The 20,914-nt window shown below is 36.4% G+C and overlaps 1 protein-coding gene across 8 annotated transcripts in view; it reads left to right on the plus strand.

Annotated features, from left to right (window-relative positions):
• LOC106761802 (protein SABRE) overlaps nt 1–20,914 on the plus strand; it is a 32,840-nt gene that overhangs the window by 2,141 nt on the left and 9,785 nt on the right. For 2 of the 8 annotated variants that reach the window (XR_002667786.1, XM_014645366.2), the window contains exons 2-16: nt 763–874; nt 1,175–1,435; nt 1,695–1,960; nt 3,089–3,311; nt 7,254–7,424; nt 7,523–7,600; nt 8,484–8,735; nt 9,269–11,374; nt 11,815–13,654; nt 13,867–13,961; nt 15,518–15,874; nt 16,011–16,129; nt 16,458–16,707; nt 17,494–17,718; nt 18,286–18,425. Coding sequence is in view for 7 of the 8 variants with exons in the window: in XM_014645366.2 (XP_014500852.1) it covers nt 763–874; nt 1,175–1,435; nt 1,695–1,960; nt 3,089–3,311; nt 7,254–7,424; nt 7,523–7,600; nt 8,484–8,735; nt 9,269–11,374; nt 11,815–13,654; nt 13,867–13,961; nt 15,518–15,874; nt 16,011–16,129; nt 16,458–16,707; nt 17,494–17,718; nt 18,286–18,425 (6,495 nt within the window). In the remaining variant the exon portion in view is untranslated. Of the gene's footprint in view, nt 1–762; nt 875–1,174; nt 1,436–1,694; nt 1,961–3,088; nt 3,312–6,878; nt 7,005–7,253; nt 7,425–7,522; nt 7,601–8,483; nt 8,736–9,268; nt 11,375–11,814; nt 13,655–13,866; nt 13,962–15,517; nt 15,875–16,010; nt 16,130–16,457; nt 16,708–17,493; nt 17,719–18,285; nt 18,426–20,914 lie in introns of those variants that run through there. The other 6 variants (XM_014645367.2, XM_022780698.1, XM_022780700.1 and 3 more) reach the window with 6 other exon arrangements.

Consider the following 20,914-nt stretch of genomic DNA (forward strand, 5'->3'; position numbering starts at 1 on the left):
CCCATTTTAAGTTCCACATCAGATTCTTCATGTCCCTTGCTTAAACTTCATTGTGTATATTTTGCCTTATTCTCAAGAATAAACCCTTTATTTCCTAAGTTTATTTCCAAAGTTTAGTGCTTTACTTGATTCCTCGACAAAAATTGTATCATTCACAAAAAACAAGCAACTATACGTAAAATTGAAGTTAAAGAACCAAAATCCTTAGTTTTAATTATGCTTTCATTGTGTAGTTTATGTTTTAAAAAACATCTTATTCTTGATAACTTTAGAAAAAATAATGATGCTTTATTTGAATGTAAATGTGTCTATTGCCATTGGTTTTGATTAAATATTACTGTTCCTCTTTGTTAGTCGTACAAATAGTGTAGATAAATTATGTATAGTTAACTGAATAGGAGTTGTGGTAGGTTTTCATATTCTTATTTGATGACAATCTAGAGCTATTGAAATTTGATTACATGTTTCTAATTTTTGGTGTTTGGTGGTGTTGAAAATCCTGCTGTCGAGGGAAGACAACTCAATAGGCGTGATGATCCTTGTGGAGATGTCATACACAAACTTTTATGATCAAATTATATAACATTGATGTTTTTTGGCCAAGTTGCCATCAATTTTTTGCTTTATCCCTAGTGCAATTGACAAGTACATACAATTTTTGTGTTTTAAGATTGAGTATTATGTTCCAATACTTTTGTTCTTTGCTCTGCAAAATATTGTTTGGAGACTTTGAACCATCATGTTCTTGCATTTTTATTGCAGATTCGCTTCTGGGCTGGTGGCTTGGATTTTAAGCCGGATTTTGGGAGCATCTGTTGGATTTCGTGTTGGTGGATGGAAATGTTTAAGGGACGTGGTAGTGAAGTTTAAAAAGGTTTGTCTTTGCCTTTACTCACATGCGTTATTTCTTTTTTGGAAATTTGAAGGGCATTGAGGGACTGGGGGGAATATTAGACTACAGTCTAGAGAGACTAAAATGTAGTTTGTGCTTGGAATTTGTTGTAATAAATGATGTAAATATTGAATAGTTAAATTGTTACATCCCGTACCTTTTGAGTAAGTTTCATCTTCAACAATTTTTCCCCAAGTTTTTTCTTAGCTTCTGAATCTGCTATCAATTTTCGTCAGATCCCTGTCTATGGTGATATAATCTATTGATTTATAATGTGTACAGGGTGCTGTTGAATCTGTTTCTGTTGGTGAAATTAAACTCAGCTTACGCCAGTCCCTTGTTAAACTTGGTGTGGGTTTCATGTCTCGGGATCCCAAGCTACAAGTGTTAATATGTGACCTAGAAGTTGTTTTGAGGCCTCCAGATAAAACTCCAGGGAAGAAGAAAACTAGGAAATCTCGTGCTTCAGGCAGGGGGAAGTGGATGATTGTGGGCAATATTGCAAGATATTTATCAGTTTGTGTGACTGATCTGGTTCTGAAGGTGTTCATCTCCATAAAGTTGTATTGTTCTGCTTGTATGATCAAACACATGCTGACTTTTAATTTCATAACCTTTGGAGTGCATGTGAAGCACATAATACATTTAAAAATAGACCATCAAATGTAATGATTATTATATTCATAAATAAAATAGGTTTCACACCGGCTACTTTTAAATTTAAACTTTATTCTAATATAGTTTCCATTTGAATCTTATTATAACTTTTTTGTTCACTGGGAATCTCTATTGAACATTGCAGACTCCAAAATCTACAGTTGAGATCAAGGAATTGAATCTAGATATATCTAAAGATGGTGGATCCAAGTCAAATTTATTAGTTAGACTGCATATATTACCTATTTTTGTTCACATTGGTGAGCCACGGGTCAGCTGTGACCTAATATCTAATTTAAGTGGTGAAGGATGTAGTTCTTCTGGCCAGGCATCCATTACTGCTATAGAAAGGTCTTCAGCTCCTTTTTACTGCGAATTGTTCTCTGTCTCGTGTGAATTTGATCATGATAGGTATATCTTTTCTCTATGTTCATTTTTTTTTTTTAAATTAACGTTGCACTTGTCTGAATGCTGGTTGGGTAAGAAGTAAGTGTTTGTTGGATGACCTATAAGCTGTCTGACATGTAATTTGAACAGTTGGAACACAATGGGTCTTTTCAAGCGATAAGTGAGCTTTTAATATACAGTGGTAGAACACTCAGTTATGATCTAAAATAACAGAACTAGACATTTAGGGAGTGTTTCGTCCCTTATTTTAAAATATATTTAAAAATTAAAGCTCTAAACAAGAATTTTAAAGTGAAGTAGAAGCTGGGCATGGGGAGGCTACCGACCTAGTGCTTCTGAAAATGCAAGAAGATATCCAAAATAACATGCCTATCTGATTGTGCAAGGTTAGGCACTGAGGTGGGTGGCAGTGAGGTGTGGCAAGGGGTTGTTGTTGGAATCATCCTTGGGGAGAGCTGCAGAAAGAAATGCAGCAAGTTGCTGATGTTAGTGTAGGTCTTGTATAACTGCATTTGATTGCTCACTGTATAACCATTCCCCAAACAGTAATGAGAAGCTTTTTAACTTTATTCTAAAAGTCCTTTTACCTCACCTTCTTTTCGAAAAAAAGAAAACTGTTTCCCCCTTTTCTTCTCTATAAATTAAGCTGCCTAACTTTTTAGGGATTTCCAGAAAAAAACCGTGGCCCAATTTCTCCTTTTAAGGAGAACAGAAGCCCACAAAAAGATGGGCCACATACAACCTTAATTTGACAAATATAGCTGGGTATAAATCATATTTCAAAATGTCAAATCATCTGTCAATTTTTTTGGTTTGTTTCAAAGGTTTGATGGCGTGTCATGTGTATAAATTTCTCTAATATTGATTTTATCAAATGGAACTTCCTTCTTCACACACACACACACACACACATATATATATTTGTCTCTGTTCATCTATTGTTTTGCTCTGTGGAGGGGACTCTTAAACCAGCGCTTGGTTTGCTGTGTCACTGAACTTGTTTTTGTATCTTGTATTCATGTTGTAGTCTAAGATTAACTTGGATTCTGCCCTTTTTTTAATTTTATTTTTATATGTGGTTTCTATCGTCATACAAATTCTACAGTTAGTTGTCTTTCTTTTTGGACACAGGGAAGTGGGTATAGTTATTAAGAGTATGGACATTTCTAGTGGAGAGGTCAACGTGAATTTGAATGAGGAGTTGCTTTTGAAGAGAAAGAGTTCATCAGAGTTTTCTTCTGCGTCTGGCAGCAAAGTAGGGTCACATGCTGATTCTGTGAGTTCAAAAGGCCCATCAAAGAAGATGCAAACACTTGTTGCTTTCTCCAAGTACAGCTCTATGTTTCCTGAAAAGGTTGTGAATTTAACCAACTTCCTGTCTGTTTCTAACCATCACTTTTATATTATCGAGGAAGCAATAGAAGGCAAATGCAAGGGACAAGTAATCAGCACAAACAATCATTTTAAAAACTGAAAAGCATATAAAAACACTGGAAGTACACCAATACAATAACCATTTTAGCAATTTCTCTTCATTACTATTCATTTCATTTTCTAAGAGAAACCATTTGTTTTGGCTGGATATCAAAAGTTTGCATATTACTATCTTTAGGACACGTATCACTTTGTGTATAGTACTTGAATATATTTCTTGCATCTCTTTCTTTTTTGTTGGAGGTCTCACATCTACCAATAATGTATGGCCTAATTAAAGTATGTAATGTAAGTCGATTTTTGTATGGTTAAGTAAGGTCCAAACCCAAATTTTAATATGGTATCAAAGACCTTCTTAGTGATTGTGATAAGATACAGGGAGAGAGGGCATAATGGGTAATGAGTCTAGTTTAGAAGGCAAAGGAATAGTATAAATAGGACTCTATTATTTTGTTAAGGGAGTTAGTGAATGGTTTACTTTGTAAAGACCGGTTTAGAACCTGGTGAGAGGGGTTAGGCCCTCGAGTTACACTTCTTACTTCGTGATTGTTACTGTGAATAACATACCCATTGTTTCATTCTTTCTTTGTTTTACCTGTTCTGTGAGAGAGGGAGAGTTAGCGGATAGGTTTCATCTTCGGGCACCTATCAAGTGGTTCGACCTGCCAGATCCGTCAAGGGCGAGGAAAACTGTCGGAACGAAGTGGGGGTGCCGGATTTGAGAAGCTGTTGTTTCAAGAAGTTATCGGATTTTCAAGAAATCTGTCAGATCATATTGGGGCTGTCGAATCGAGAGTCTGCCAGAAACAGGAGAACGGCCGTTTTGCAGTGGGAGTACTGAATCAAGAACCTGATCAAGAAGTTATCAAGAACTTGTAGTTTCAAGAAACGGTCGTATCGCGATGCTGTCAGAATCGTGTGGGGTGAAGCAAAATGGCAGTTGATAGAATGACGACGCAACTAAGAGCGGTGTGATCAGATTATGCGGCAATACGCCAAAATTGTGCTGAAATCCGCAGAGATTTGCAAGAAATCATAAGGATGTTGGGTGGTTGAGGCCTCAACGAGGACGACCAACCTTGCGACCAACAAGAGGAAGAAGAAGGAGAGAGAGGGGAAGAATGCCATGTAGTGCAATCCAATGGGAAGGAAAGGGTAAAACTCCCCACTTTCGAAGGGTCCGATCCGTTTGGGTGGGTCTCGAAGGCAGAGAAGTTCTTCGAGTTGCAAGGTGTGGCAGAGGAGGAAAGGGTGCACCTGGTGGCAGTCAGCATGGAGGGAAGCGGGTGCTACTGGTTCAAAGCCTGGAAGGAGAAAGCCAGGAACCGTTCTTGGAATGGGTTGAAGGAAGCTTTGATAATAAGGTATGGAACCGCCGTTGAGCGGTTGGCGGCATTCGAACGGAAGGGAACGGTGGACGATTCTTATGAGGGACGAACGTGCGGTGAGGTGACAAGGTCCGAGGCCGATTGCTATGACCCAGACCGATCGAGAGTAACTAAGCGGTTGGACGAATCAGAACAGGAGAGGACTGTTGGACCCAACGGGAAAGGACTGACGAAGCCGAATGTGACAGGATGGTCTGAACCGAACGATGAAGCACTGCAAGCTTCGGAAGTGAACAGAAGAGCACCGCGGACTCCGAACGTGAAAGGACGGGAAGAACCGAACGATCTTACTTTGACATTCAAAGGCCGAACGATTGAAGTTAGCGAGAAGGAACCGAACGTTAGCTCCATTGTTTCGGAGCGGTTCGAGACAGAAATTGAAGGAAAGCAGATGGAGTTGTCCACTTTCTCGGCTGGAGGCCCTATTCAGCCAAAAGTGATGAAGCGGCACTGGTCGATGTGGTACCGATCGGTATTCACCCATATAGGACGTTATGGAACGATATTGACTAGTACAAATCAAAACCGTACGGTGTTGGAGGCAATGGAAATGAAAGAAGAAGAATGGAAGATAGTAGTGGGGGAGTTGCCACCGCCGAAGCCACCAGACCTGAAGTTGCAAGTAACAGCCAGTGGGTTCTCTCCCTATGAAAAGACCACACCACAATGCAATAGGTTCAAGTTTCATTGTTCCAACCTTGAGGACAAGGTTGTTCTGCAGAGGGGTGTAATGATAGGATACAGGGAGAGAGGGCATAATGGGTAATGGGTCTAGGTTAGAAGGCAAAGGAATAGTATAAATAGGACTCTATTATTTTGTCAGGGGAGTTAGTGAATGGTTTACTTTGTAAAGACCGGTTTAGAACATGGTGAGAGGGGTTAGGCCCTCGAGTTACACTTCTTACTTCGTGATTGTTACTGTGAATAACATACCCATTGTTTCATTCTTTCTCTGTTTTACCTGTTCTGTGACAGAGGGAGAGTTAGAGGGTAGGTTTCATCTTCGGGCACCTATCAGATTGTTGTTGGCCTCTTTGGACCACTCACTATAAAACTTTTATCAGATGATCCACATACTAGTCACAAAATCTATACACTTAAGACGTAGAATTTGACATGAGAAGTGTGTATTTGAGATTTCATATCTACAATAAATATGACCAGATTAAAGAATGTAAGTTTGCAATCCTTGTCTTATAAGTTGTTTGTAAGGTTGAGTTAAATCTAAATTTTAATATGTTCAAATTCGTCTTTCAGTTTCTCTTGATGTTCCCTAGAAACAAACAATCTCTTAGTCGATGTTCCCTTGACAGTATTTTGATATTTTGTGCTTCACTGAAAAATATTTGCAGAACCTCTATTCTCTTTGAGAACAAGTTGGGGCCAGAATAAATTAAAATAATGTAGTTCTGATCTGATAATATTAAAACAATTGGCTGCCTTTATCAAATCTGTAGGTTTAGCCAATCGGCTTTCCAATCTTATTCTTGAATTTTTTTGGGGAGCATATTCATCTACAATATCTTGCATAACAGTCTGACGTCTAGACATTTTGTTTTTCTCTAATATGGTCCACTGACATACAAGCCTGGAGCTAGTGTAGCACTTTTAGGTCTAATATCTGCTCTCTTTTTGATAAATAATGAACAATACAACAGATAAAGTTTTGTGCTTCTGTCTTTCTCTTCTCTAAATGTTTTCTTCTCCTGGGAACTAAAATGATGTGTTAGTGGCAACTTTATTTTGTATGAACTTTTAGTGCATCGATTTTTCTTAGTTCATTGTAGTTGAATTGCCCCACCCCCATCAAACTATGATTGTTGTGTAATTGTTTCCTATCTATCCTAGTTATTTCTTATGAGTTAGTGTCTTATTAATTCTGAATGTTGTATGCTTTTCTTGTGTCGTGGAGAATATTGATCTACCTAATCAGAAAGATTTATTATGTCATCAATTTATCTTTTTAGTTGATTGTGTGGTGTAATGATGTGTCCTTGTGCCGCTTTCCCCAACTTTATGCTCTTAATGTGGTGCTTTGGTTATGGGTTTCCTTGTTGTGGATAGTTCTAGTTTTTCAAGCAACTTTCATTTTTTTTCAGAAATATGAAGGGTAGAGAAACTGCGTAAGTTATGATCTTGTTGCTTCAAAGTCTTGATTCTGTTACTGTTTATGGCTTGCTGGACCCTAGAATTTGGCTTTTGGGAAAAATGTGGTCCCTTCACTTGTAAGTCTCTCTGCGTGTGTGTTCCAGTGTTTGTGTTCTTGGTGAATTTTGTCTTCCTTTGAGTACATTTTATTCAGAAATATGGGTCCCATTGAAATTGAAAGTGTTTATACACTTTATAATGTTTAAATTGATGATCAATTTTGGTTATATTTGTTGGTTTGATCTATTAAAAGTAGTTATGGAAATGGTTTTAAATTTTTTTTAATTGTTTTAATGTCAACTGTGTAAGTAAATTTTTATTGATAGGTCAGCTTCAATCTTCCAAAGCTGGATGTGAATTTTGTGCATCGTGAACATAATCTAATCATTGAAAACAACATCATGGGCATCCAATTGAAAAGTACCAAATTGCGATCCACAGAGGATCTTGGGGAGAGTACACGCCTTGATTTCCAACTGGAGTTTAGTGAAATCCATGTATGGAGTTTGTTGATTTTGGCAGAGCTTGTGATATGATTCTTACTTTTCACTGTTTTGTTTCTTGCTGACAAAATTTGTTTTGCTTGTTTATAAAGCTTCTGAGAGAAGCAGGTTCTTCCATCCTGGAGATATTGAAGGTGGATTTGGCCTCTTTTGTATATATCCCAGTACAGGTAAGTGGTTTGCAGTCCATGTACTGTAGCTTTTGCATCTTTGTGAAACTGTCTTCTTTTGGTTTGCTTCACCGGGCAAAATATACTCAAATTGAAGAATGAAAAAAAAAATTGTAAACTTACACATGCACACACACACACACAAACTCATGTATATATGTTTATGTGTGCATGCCTGTGTTGTGAAGCTAATTGGCCCTTCGGATGTCTTGTCACTTTTACTTCAGGAGCTCTCATGATGCAACAATTGGTTTTATGTGTGAGATTATTGTGCAAACAAAATACATTTTGTTATACAAAAATTTGCTTATTTATAAGTGGCCAGATGTAAATGTCTGATATTAAGATGGAAAAATTGGTGATATATACTTGGTCTCTTAGAATTTTGCCTATATGCATTACAGAAAACTGTTCTTTTTTCTATATGAAAGGCAAGTATCACTAGACTTGAGACATATAAATTATGATTTCAGAATGACATACTGTGTTGTACTAGTACTGGTAATTAGGTCAAGTATTGGTGTCATTACTAGGAGCATTAATCCACAAAGAATTGTCCCTAACATTGTTCTAGAAGAACTTGAAAAATAACAATATATATCTATCCTGTTTAGAAGTCAAAAAACGAATGGAAACAAATATTTCAAGAAAACAGGTAAGTGTTTTTCTAAGGTAGATTAAGCTGTAACTTATGTGCTAATTGTTTGTCACATGCTCTACTCAATCCCTCCCCCCTCTCCCTGGACCATCCCCATCCCCTTTTTTTTAACCGTAGATTTATTTATTTTTTGTTTTTATTTGTTCATGGAGTTTGAATATTTCTTTTTTTATTTGCTGCGGTAACTTATTGTTATTATTATTGGGGATGCTTCCTCTGCATCAGCCAATATCACCTGTTAGAGCTGAAACTGATATCAAGTTAGGAGGTACTCAGTGCAACATCATAATGAGCAGGTTAAAGCCTTGGTTGTTTCTCCACTCGACTAAGAAGAAAAGGATGGTACTTCGAGAAGAAGCATCTGTTGTTGCGAAGCCTCAATCAACTGATGGCAAGACAATCATGTGGACATGCAATGTCTCAGCTCCTGAGATGACAATAGTGCTTTTCAATATGGCTGGTTCTCCGGTTTATCATGTAAGTAGCATTATTATATATACTACTCATTATTTTAAAAAAAATTACTAAGTGTTAAAATGTTGAAGCATTTCTAGAAACTGTTTTGGGTACTTGGGTACATGTAGTTGTTAGATGTAAAGAGTCAGAGTGTTTGTTTTGACTGTTTTTGTTGAATGGTGTCTAGGATATGATTTATATTGTTATGGAAGAGAAAACAAAGACATTAACTGAAACCATGTGTTTGAACACACAATGGTGTGTTTTTGTAGGCTTATTTTATTAATTACATAAATTGAGAATATTATGTACTCTATATCAGATATCATATCACATGGCTATACAGTTAGAATGGATAAAGAATATATATTATCCTGATTTTCAGCATATACATTGGAAATATATTGGCTTGGTTTCTTCTTTGCATTTTAAATTCCTTTCTACTAAGTCTATTGATTATTGTTTTTTCAGAAGTTATTATACTTATGCCCCCCAAGTTTATTCATACACGTTGTATAATTAAGTTAACATTATTTTAATGCTTCCAAATTTAGGGTTGCTCACAATCATCACACGTGTTTGCAAACAACATTTCAAATATGGGGACTACAGTACACACTGAACTTGGAGAGTTAAATCTTCACCTAGCTGATGAATATGAAGAATGCTTGAAAGAAAGTGTTTTTGGTGTGGAATCAAATTGTGGCTCTATTATGCACATTGCGAAGGTTAATTTGGATTGGGGGAAAAAGGATGTGGAATCATCTGAAGGAGATGGTCCTAGGTGTAGACTAGGTTTGTCAGTTGATGTGACTGGTATGACAGTATGTCTAACTTTCAAGCGTGTAGAATCACTTGTGTCAACAGTTGTATCTTTTCAAGCTCTATTGAAAAGCTTATCTGCTTCAAAGAAAAAGTCGACTCATAGTCAGGGTCGTTTGACAAAATCTTCTAGTAAAGGAACTCAGTTTTTGAAATTTAATCTTGAAAGGTGTTCAGTATATGTATGGGGTGAGACAGGTTTGGAAACTACAGTTGTTCCAGATCCCAAGCGAGTTAATTATGGCTCACAAGGGGGTAGAGTTTTGATAAATGTTTCAGCAGATGGTACCCCACGCAATGCAAATATATTCTCCACTACTTCTAATTCAAACCAGAAGTTGAAGTACTCTGTCTCTCTTGAAATATTTCAATTTAATTTGTGTGTGAACAAAGAGAAACAGTCCACACAGATGGAACTTGAGAGAGCCAAATCTGCCTATCAGGAATACATGGAGGAAAATAGGGAAGTAACAAATGTGGCGTTGTTTGATATGCAAAATGCCAAATTTGTACAGCGTTCAGGTGGTCTCAAAGACATTGCTGTCTGTTCTCTTTTTAGTGCTACTGATATTACTGTAAGGTGGGAGCCTGACGTGCATCTATCACTAATTGAACTTGTTTTTCAGCTGAAGCTACTTGTACACAATAGTAAGCTTCAGGAGCATGGTAATGAACACATGGAAGATTTGTCTCATGTTCAAGATGCTAATTGGAAAAAAGAATCTGCCATTGGATCGGGGTACCTTGAAAAACAGAAGAAGAAAGAATCTATTTTTGCTGTTGATGTAGAAACATTAAGTATTTCGGCTGGGCTAGGAGATGGAGTTGAAGCCATGGTTCAGGTGCAATCAATTTTCTCTGAGAATGCTCGTATAGGAGTACTCCTTGAAGGACTTATGCTTAGTTTTAATGGAGCTAGAGTCTTCAAGAGTAGTAGGATGCAAATTTCCCGAATTCCCAGTGTTTCTGCAAATGCATCTGATGTAAAAGGACATGTGACGACATGGGATTTTGTAGTCCAAGGTCTTGATTTTCACATTATCATGCCATACCGATTGCAATTGCGTGCCATTGATGATGTCATTGAAGATATGTTGCGAGGTTTGAAGCTCATAATTGCTGCCAAGAAAAAATTGATTTTTCCTGTAAATAAAGAGATCTCTAAAGTTAAGAAACCTAGCTCCGTACAATTTGGATGCATAAAATTTTGCATACGCAAGCTAACTGCTGATATTGAAGAGGAACCAATCCAGGGATGGTTTGATGAACACTATCAGCTTCTGAAGAAGGAAGCTGCTGAGTTAGCTATTCGGTTGAACTTTCTAGATGAATTTATATCAAAGCCAAAACAAGGTTCCAAATCAACCGACAACGGTGGTTCTTCTCAAGAAAGAAAAATTTCTTTTAATAATGTTGAGGTTGATGTAAAAGATTCTTCTACAATTGAATCCATGAGGGAAGAAATTTATAAACGATCATTTCGATCATATTACCAGGCATGCCAGAATCTTGTGTTGTCGGAAGGGTCTGGTGCTTGTGTGGACGATTTTCAATCTGGTTTCAGACCTAGTACTTCAAGGACATCTCTTCTTTCAATATCTGCTTTAGATTTAGATGTAAGCTTGAAAAAAGTTGATGGAGGAGATGTTGGGATAATTGAGGTTCTGAAGAAGCTTGATCCTGTCATTCTTGAAAACGATATACCATTTTCACGACTTTATGGGACAAGTATTCTCTTAAATACAGGTTCTCTTGTAGTTAAGCTTCGGAATTACACATATCCTCTTTTCTCTGGAAGTTCTGGTAAATGTGAAGGCCATCTTGTATTGGCTCAGCAGGTAAGTTTAAGAAATCTCATTGTCCACCATCATTCTAAATATGCAATGTTTTTTTTTTCATGTTTATGGTAATTGCTTGTTCTGATTATTCTTTCGTTAAGAAGGTCCTGTTATTGTACAGAAGGGGCGTATAAATAGTTCATTGAATGTGGGATACATGTTTCCTGTTACTCAAGCATGGAAGAACATTTTGTTTCCTGTACCTTAATAGGACCTTGTTATTGTTTCATTTTTTCAAACCTGTGGGCATACATGTATTATTTGGTTATTCTTTGCTTACATGTATTTCAATAATAACTTTTAAGTGTTCTTAATTTATTTTTCCTGTTACTCAAACTGAATTCTTTTACCCTTTTCTAGGGGATCATTCTCATGCTATATAATAAACATGATAGTATTTCCATTTCGTTTTCATTTATTTATTCATTTGTTTCAACTAGGCAACTAGCTTTCAGCCTCAAATATATCAAGATGTCTATGTTGGGAGATGGAGAAAAGTTCGAATGCTTCGATCAGCCAGTGGTACTACTCCGCCCTTGAAGACATACTCGGACTTGCCCATACATTTCCAGAAAGGTGAGGTGTCATTTGGGGTGGGTTATGAACCAGCTTTTGCTGATGTTAGTTATGCTTTCACCGTAGCACTTCGGAGGGCTAATCTAAGTTTAAGGAATCCTGGGCCACTTATACTGCCACCCAAAAAGGAGCGGAGTTTGCCATGGTGGGATGACATGAGAAATTACATCCATGGAAGAATATCCTTAATGTTTTCTGAATCAAAATGGAATGTTTTAGCAAGTACAGATCCTTATGAAAAGGTTGACAAACTTCAAATTGTGACCAACTCTATGGAAATGCACCAGTCTGATGGTCGTGTTTTTGTTTCTGCCAAAGACTTTAAGATTTTGTTGAGTAGTTTGGAGAGTTTGGCGAATAGACGAGGCATTAAAATTCCAGCAGGTGCCTCAGGTGCATTTCTGGAAGCTCCTGTCTTTACTCTTGAAGTTACAATGGACTGGGATTGTGAATCTGGAGATCCCATGAATCATTATTTATTTGCACTTCCAGTTGAGGGCAAACCTCGTGATAAAGTATTTGATCCCTTCAGATCCACTTCACTTTCACTTCGATGGAACTTCTCTCTTAGACCCTCTCCTCTTCCATCACAAAAAGAATCCTCATCTTCCATTACTAGGGATATTGATGGTGATGCTACCGCATTTGATAATTTTCAAACTTCCCAGAATGTTTCACCTCTGTCCCCAACATTTAACTTTGGAGCTCATGATTTAGCATGGATTCTAAAGTTCTGGAGTTTGAACTACATTCCTCCACATAAGCTGCGCAGCTTTTCTCGTTGGCCTCGATTTGGTATTCCAAGAATTGCTAGATCTGGCAATCTTTCATTAGATAAAGTGATGACTGAATTTATGCTCCGTCTAGATGCCACACCAGCCTGTATAAAGAACATGCCTCTAGATGATGATGATCCGGCAAGAGGACTGACCTTTGCAATGACGAAACTGAAATATGAACTGTGTTACAGTAGGGGCAAGCAAAAATATACTTTTGAAAGCAAGCGTGATATTCTTGATCTTGTGTACCAAGGTCTTGATCTTCATATGCTACAGGCTTTCATAAACAAAGAAGAGTGTGCTAGTGTTGCTAAAGTAGTTAACATGATACTGAAAAGTTCTCAATCTTCATCCATTGACAAAGTTCCCAGTGAAAAGGGTTACATGAATGAAAAAAATAGTGGTGATGGATTTCTTTTATCCTCTGATTACTTCACCATCAGAAGACAATCTCCAAAAGCTGATCCTGCTAGGTTATTGGCATGGCAAGAAGCAGGAAGAAGAAGTGTCGAGATGACACATATACGGTCTGGGTATGAAAATGGGAGTGAAACGGATGATCATATGCGATCGGACCTAAGTGATGATGATGGTAACAATGTGGTAGTAGCTGATGATTGTCAGAGTGTGTTTGTGTATGGTCTGAAGCTTTTGTGGACTATTGAAAACAGAGATGCTGTTTGGGCTTGGGTTGGCGGTCTGTCCAAAGCCTTTGAACCAGCTAAGCCTTCTCCTTCCCAGCAGTATGCTCAGAGAAAATTACTTGAGGAAAACAAACAACATTGTGATGCTGATTTCGATCAAAACGATGTTTCTAAGGGCCCTCCAACTGGTAAAGTTTCCAAGTCTTTTTTTCAGCACGTGAATACTCCTGGACAAATCTCATCTTCGCCAAATTCAGTTAAAGTGGACAACTTGCCATCTGGTATGCCCATTTTCTTTTGAGAATTTTTGTTAACTGCTATCAATTTTGACATTCAAAATATATCAGAGGCTAGATAAACGTATATGATAAATATATAGTTAAAATATGGCTTCTGCTATGATAGACAACATTGTTTCTTGCATGATTATTGTTGAACACTAAGTACTTTTTTACGGAGTTTAATTATTTTACACATTTTGTTGTGTTGGCAGTAAAAAAAGAGAACTCGGATGATTTAGATGGGACTAGACATTTCATGGTGAATGTTATCGAGCCACAGTTTAATCTTCATTCAGAGGATGCAAATGTGAGTATAAAACAACAAATTTTTATCTTTTCGTTTTCTGTTGTTTCACGTTCAGTTTTTTTTTTTTTTTTTTAATAAATTCCTATTTTTGGTCCCTTTTCATTTTATGTTCTTGTAAGTCAATATAAACAAGTTTAAGAGGAAATTGATAAACAGTTTGAGATAAGGAAGAAGGAATTATATGAGCGTTGCCAATATGGAAATGGAAGATTTAGCATGTGACATGGGGCTGGAAGGAGAAGTTTTAATCCACAGATTAGGAAAAGCATAGCGACGATCAGGAGGCCCAACATGTCCTTGAACCAACGTGAGATTTAAAAAAACAGATTAGCATAGGATTCAAAGTAAACAGCATTGTCCTTAGCAAATTTACTAACACTGATAAGATTTTTAGTAATAATAGGATCATGAAGTAAATGGTGAAGTACTGAAGAAATGTTAGGATTATCAGGAGCAGAAAAAGTAGGAAGATCTGGAGAATTGACTTGGCAAACCTTGATCATTACCAATGTAAATTTGTTCAGGACCTTCATAAGGAACATTTTGATGAATATCTTGACTATCTCTAGTAACATGGATGGAAGCACCAAAATCGGGGAACCAATTGGAATTGGAATTCTGAACGTTGGGAGTAGGTAGCAAATTTTCTCCGTTGTTGGATATATAGTAGTAGGTGGGTGCTCTAATTTTTGTGGAGGAAGACAATAGTTAGCTGGCTGGAGGATATAGAGGAGCTGGAGCCAAGTGTTGGTGTTGAGGGAAGAGATGAAAATTTCCCTGAAAAGGCTGATTTGAATTTCTCTGAGAATTCAAGTAAAAGTTGCCTTGACTGGGAGGCTGATAATTATAATCATGCTAATGATAGCACAGGAAAGCATCCTCCACAGCTACGATCATGACCTCTAACTGGAGCTGTGACCACCACAAAATGAAGAGGAACCACAAAAACTAGTGACATGAGCCCCAGCATCTTGATTTTGCACATTTTTGAGTCATTGTGGAAGCAGTTTCTTCATCATGATGAGAAACAGAAACAAGAATAACTTTCTTGTGATACTTGTTTGAAATATGGTTTGGCTAAATTGTCTGTCTTTTCTATATTTCTCTTGCATTTTTATGATGGAGAATATTTCTTATTTGTCTTTGCTACATTTTTATAATAAAAAAGGATATTTATCAATAAGGTTTATGTCAGTATTTTGGGGTACAATGTTCACTGTAGTCTTTGTAGTAGGTGACTTCCTACACTGACTGAATTTCAGTTTTTAGGCTGTTGTGCTCCACAGTCATCTTCCTCAACACTCTTCTCAATCTTGACTGTAGATATTTTTTCTTATTCTCATCAATAATGGAATCTTTCGCCCTGTCTTCATTTTCTCTGAATATGCCATATCTATTACTAACCAAGAGTTAGTGACATTACAACTATACTCCAATAGATTGTTACTTGTTTTACGTCATTGGTACTTATTTATTTTGATTTTCTTTATTCTTTTACTGATACTGTGGACATCACTCATTATTTTTAAAACATCAATTGTTTTTTTGTCAAGCAGGGTAGATTTTTGCTCGCTGCAGTAAGAGGCCAAGTTTTAGCTCGGTCATTTCATTCAGTCTTTCATGTTGGTTATGAGATAATTGAGCAAGCACTTGTATCGAAAGATGTTCCTATTAATGAGTACCAACCTGAAATGACATGGAAAAGAATGGAATTCTCTGTCATGTTGGAGCATGTGCAGGCTCATGTTGCACCAACAGATGTTGATCCAGGTGCTGGATTGCAGTGGCTTCCCAAAATTCTTAGAAGCTCTCCAAAGGTAATGCGTACAGGGGCTCTTCTTGAAAGAGTTTTTATGCCTTGTAGTATGTATTTTCGGTATACAAGGCACAAAGGGGGAACTCCAGAATTGAAGGTGAGTTGTTCTAGACTTTATTTCTGTGAACATGTACATGTGTAACGTTTGCCCCTTAATAATTACACTTTTTCCTCAGATGTCATTTATCATGAATGAGGTCAATACACTTTCATTTTTTTTTAAACTACTGCAGGTAAAGCCTTTGAAGGAGCTCACATTTAATTCTCATGATATAGAGGCAACAATGACATCACGCCAGTTTCAAGTCATGCTGGATGTATTGACCAACCTTCTATTTGCACGCCTGCCAAAGTAAGGACAAATTTACTGTGCTTGCACTCATTCTATTACATTTTTGTCTATTTACCTACTCCAAACACTCATTCATTTCGTGATTCACTCCTTATTGATATAAATGCCACCATAGTTTTCTTTTTTAATTCACTATTCATTAAGATGTTTAAATCAATCTTTTGCTTTTAATTCATAGGTACAATTTCAATTTAGATATTATAGTTAGTTGACTTACGTGATATTTATTCAAGATGTTGTCTCTTTTATCCTGTTAAGAAATTTAGCAAATTCTTGATGTTGTGATTGATGAGCTGTTCAAACTAAATCAGTGTACTATACAATGCAGGCCTCGAAAAAGTAGTTTATCCTTTCCTGCAGAAGATGATGAGGATGTTGAAGAGGAAGCAGATGAGGTGGTTCCTGATGGTGTTGAAGAGGTGGAACTTGCAAAAATAAACCTTGAAAAAACAGAGAGGGAACAGAGGTTGCTTCTTGATGATATTCGAAAATTGTCTCTTTGGTGTGATCCTTCTGTGGAACCACATCCAGAAAAGGAAAGCGACTTATGGATGATATCTGGTGGAAGATCTTTGCTGGTAAGAAAGGAATGTTTTTAACAAACTTCTAATTGATGTGGCTAGGTAATTTTATTTATAGCATAAAATCTTTTCCTGAATATTCTGGTCCTAGATACATATATACATATTTATACATACATATACATACATACACACACACACACACACACACACACACATATATATATATATATATATATATATATATATTACTAATAAGAGGAATAAATCTTCAGTAGATGTGACATGAAAAATCAACTCTTGAGTTTTTTTAAGTCATACTTTTAGAAGGTGACTATATGCTTTTCTAGTCTAGTTCGTTCATTTATGGCTATATAGCAGGGTTTTCCCGTCAAAGTTGATGTTTTACTCATTAGGGACTTTGCTTCCAATCCCCGTTTTAAGGAGTGGAAATATTGGTATTGAGAGAAAAACAGAGAAATTGTATTGCATTCTGAAAAGGAATTCGCAGATATAATGGAGGATGAGTTCAGCTATTTTGTAGCTGGGCTGTTAGAGAACCTGGAACCTAACTATTTGTAGCTAACTGAGTAAGTCACAATAGTATTCCTACTTTCCAATACATGATTACACCATTCACATGAGTAAAAACTATAACAGAACAAATGATGTTTTGTTTTTTATTGGCATTTGGGGAAAGCTAGGTTTTCACAGGTAAATTCATTTTACTATTATGTTTGTGATATAATTTTGACATGTATAGATTATTATTTTATATACATATTTTAGTATATGACAAATCAAAGAAGTGTGTACCTAATTAACAATAGTCGACACTGGCAGGTCCAGGGACTGAAGAGAGAACTTGTAATTGCTCAAAAATCTAGAAAAGCAGCATCCGCCTCATTAAGGATGGCTTTTCAAAAAGCTGCCCAACTACGACTAACGGAGAAGGAGAAGAATAAAAGTCCTTCCTATGCTATGCGCATATCTTTGCAAATTAATAAAGTTGTTTGGAGCATGCTTGTTGATGGTAAATCCTTTGCTGAGGCTGAGATTAATGACATGGTAAGAATTATTTTCTGAACCCTGTGCTCTCTTCTTTATATGTTTCCTTACAAAATTTAGTGAATCCACGTTAAATTTCCATCTCACAAGTACCCAATGCTTTCACAATATCAGTTCTTCTATGTATCATGTTTTTCTTACTAAGTTAATAATTATATCAATTAAATAGATTCTAAATCTAAAGTTTCTTGCTTTGACATGTCTTTGATTTAGGTAATTTTAGAGAAATAATTCCGTTTTTATGTCAGCTTCCTGAGACAGCTTTTATAAAAGGTGATTCTTTCTAGTGAAAAGATTTTCCAAACATTGGGCTAAGACAAAATTTCCCCTAAACTAGATGATATAGAAGGCATTTGTATATGATTAACGCTTTCCTTATACCTTAGTAAGCCATTGAATGTTTTATCATTAATTTCTATTTTGGACAATGGAAGAAACACATTAGTCTTTTCTAGTTTAGTTTTTGTTTCTTTGCTAGCAATTTGTTTTGTATCTATTTTTGTTAATTTCTTTTTGGCCACAATTTGGTTGATTAAACTGATTATGTTTCATGTTGCCAAATACTAGATATATGACTTTGACCGGGATTACAAGGATGTCGGCATTGCACGGTTTACAACAAAATATTTTGTTGTCAGAAATTGCCTGCCTAATGTCAAGTCTGATATGCTTTTGTCAGCATGGAATCCTCCATCTGAATGGGGAAAGTATGTAATTTTCATTGGAGTTTCTCTTAATTCCTTGGTGCTTATGGTGATATTGTGGTATTTGTTGCCATGCTGTTCAAACTTTTTTAATTTTATATAATGTCAACCAATAAAAATATATAAATAATGAAAATCAAAGTGGTTTAACCAGTTTTTCACATGAGTTCTTACTCAGTTTAGGCTGGTTCTTACGAATTATTTGCTCCACCAATTTTCTGGAAGTCTGAGCCAGTGATCTTACAAATTCTAATGCAATGTCCGGTTTTAATAGGTATGCTTCATTTTATTAGAGTTTTAGGTATGGGAGAAAACAGAGAAAAGATTAATAGAAGAAGAGTGGAATATTATTGCACTAAATGAGAAAGAAGATACAAGCTGAACATATATATATAGGCTCAAGAAAAGGTTAGAACAGTGAAACTAATCATAGCAGAAAAACAGATGACTAACTGACATCCAGTTGAATAACTGAATGTTTACATTTATTCTCTAATATCCGCCTCAACCTCAAGGGGAAGGATTCTTACAGGAAAAATCCTGCAGATCAAGTTTGCATCAAAGAAGTTCAAAACAGTTAGAAGAAGAAAGAGGCTTGGTTAGGATATCTGCCCACTGATCCTAGCTAGGAATATGATAAACTTCAAGTTTGGATAACACTTGATCACAAACACAAAAAACAGCAATCTCCACGTACTTCGTTTTAGAGTGAGAAACAGGGTTGTTTACTATAACAACAACACTTTGATCGCCACTGAGCATGACAAGAGTGGATGAAGAAATATACAATTCTTTCAGAAGAGCTTGAATCCAGATAATATCTGCTAAAGATTGCGCTAAGCTGTGATATTCAGCTTCAGTGCTTTATATGGTAATGACATGCTGCTTGCAGGACCACCAAGAAATGAGATTAGGTCCAAAAAATATTGCAGATCCAGTAGTAGACTTTCTATCAGCATCACACAGGGCTGTGATAGAAAAGGGTCGAGTTACATAGGCTGGTTGCAATTGAAGACCTTGGGAAAGAGTGCCCTTAAGGTATCTTAAGGATTCTTTCAACTGCTGTCCAATGAGTGTCCAAAGGATATCATATGAATTGACTGGCTTTGTTGACAACATAATTGATATTAGGTCTTGTAAAAGTAGCATATTGCAAAGCTCCAACTACTGATGTAAACAGAGTAGGATCAGAGAATAAATCCGATCTTGTTTTTGATAGTTTGTAGGATAAGACCATAGGAGATGATATAGGTTGAGCTTCAGTTATTTGTTTTATGCACAAGGTATCTTATATATTTACTTTGAGTCATCACAAGAGTCTTGTCAGAAAGATAGTTGATTCAAGACATTAAATTGCAAGGAAGCAGTGGGCAATCTATTGATTAAGTAGACAACAATATTAAAGTCACTGTCCCAAAGATTTTAGAGGAATAGAGGCATGATGTAAGAATGTTAATACTAATGCGGCTATGTGCCTGTGTTTTCTTTGACTATACCAAATTGGTGGTGAGTATGAGGACAAATACATCTGTGTTATGGCATTAGTGGCAAGAAATGAGGTAAAGAGTAGAAAATAATATTGAAATTTATTATTCAGATTTGATTGAAAATACATTCTCATATCCTCTATTTGTAATAATCTAATTCTTCTAAAAAGGGAAATAGAGAAACTAGGAAAACAAAATAAAATAAAAGATTGTATATCTATTTTTTCTAATTAGGAAGATTCTAAAGAAATCTTCTCTAATTACAACACTCCCCCTCAAGTTGGTAAATGAATATCAACCATTCCCAAGTTGCCTACAAGATCTTGAAATCTACCTGGAGGAAACCCTTTTGCAAAAACATCTGCTATTTGAAGTTCTGTAGGAACATGAGTTGTAATCACAAAGCCTCTGTCAAGATTATCTTTGATGGAATGTCTGTCAATCTCAATGTGTTTGGTTCTATCATGCTACACTGAATTATGAGCTATGCTCATGACAGACTTATTGTCACAGTGTAGTTGTGCCGGGTTCTCCACTTTGACTTTAAGATCATCTAAAATGATTTTCATCCAGAGTCCTTCAAACATTCTTGGAGCAAGAGTTCGAAATTCAGCTTCTGCACTAGAACGAGAAACTCTATCATGCTTTTTGCTTCTCCATGTTACCAGACTATCTCCAAGAAACACACAATGCCTAGAGGTAGATTTTCTGTTAGTAATAGAATCTGCATAGTTAGCATTAGTATATATCTTCATAGTCAATGTGTCTTCCCTTTTGAATAATAGCTCCTTTCCTGGACTTGACTTCAAGTATTGAAGAATTTTGTCAGCTGCTTGCATGTGTCTCTCTCTTGGATCATGCATAAATTGGCTCACAACACTAACTGCATAAGCAATGTCTGGTCTTGTGTGTGATAAATAAATCAATTTTCTTACCAATCTCTGATATTGAGCCTTCTATACAGGAGCACTTTCTTCACATCCCATTTTGTGATTCTGTTCTATA

The sequence above is a fragment of the Vigna radiata genome, chromosome 5 (genome assembly GCF_000741045.1).
Source record: "Vigna radiata var. radiata cultivar VC1973A chromosome 5, Vradiata_ver6, whole genome shotgun sequence".
In the NCBI taxonomy this organism is placed as follows: Eukaryota; Viridiplantae; Streptophyta; class Magnoliopsida; order Fabales; family Fabaceae; genus Vigna; species Vigna radiata.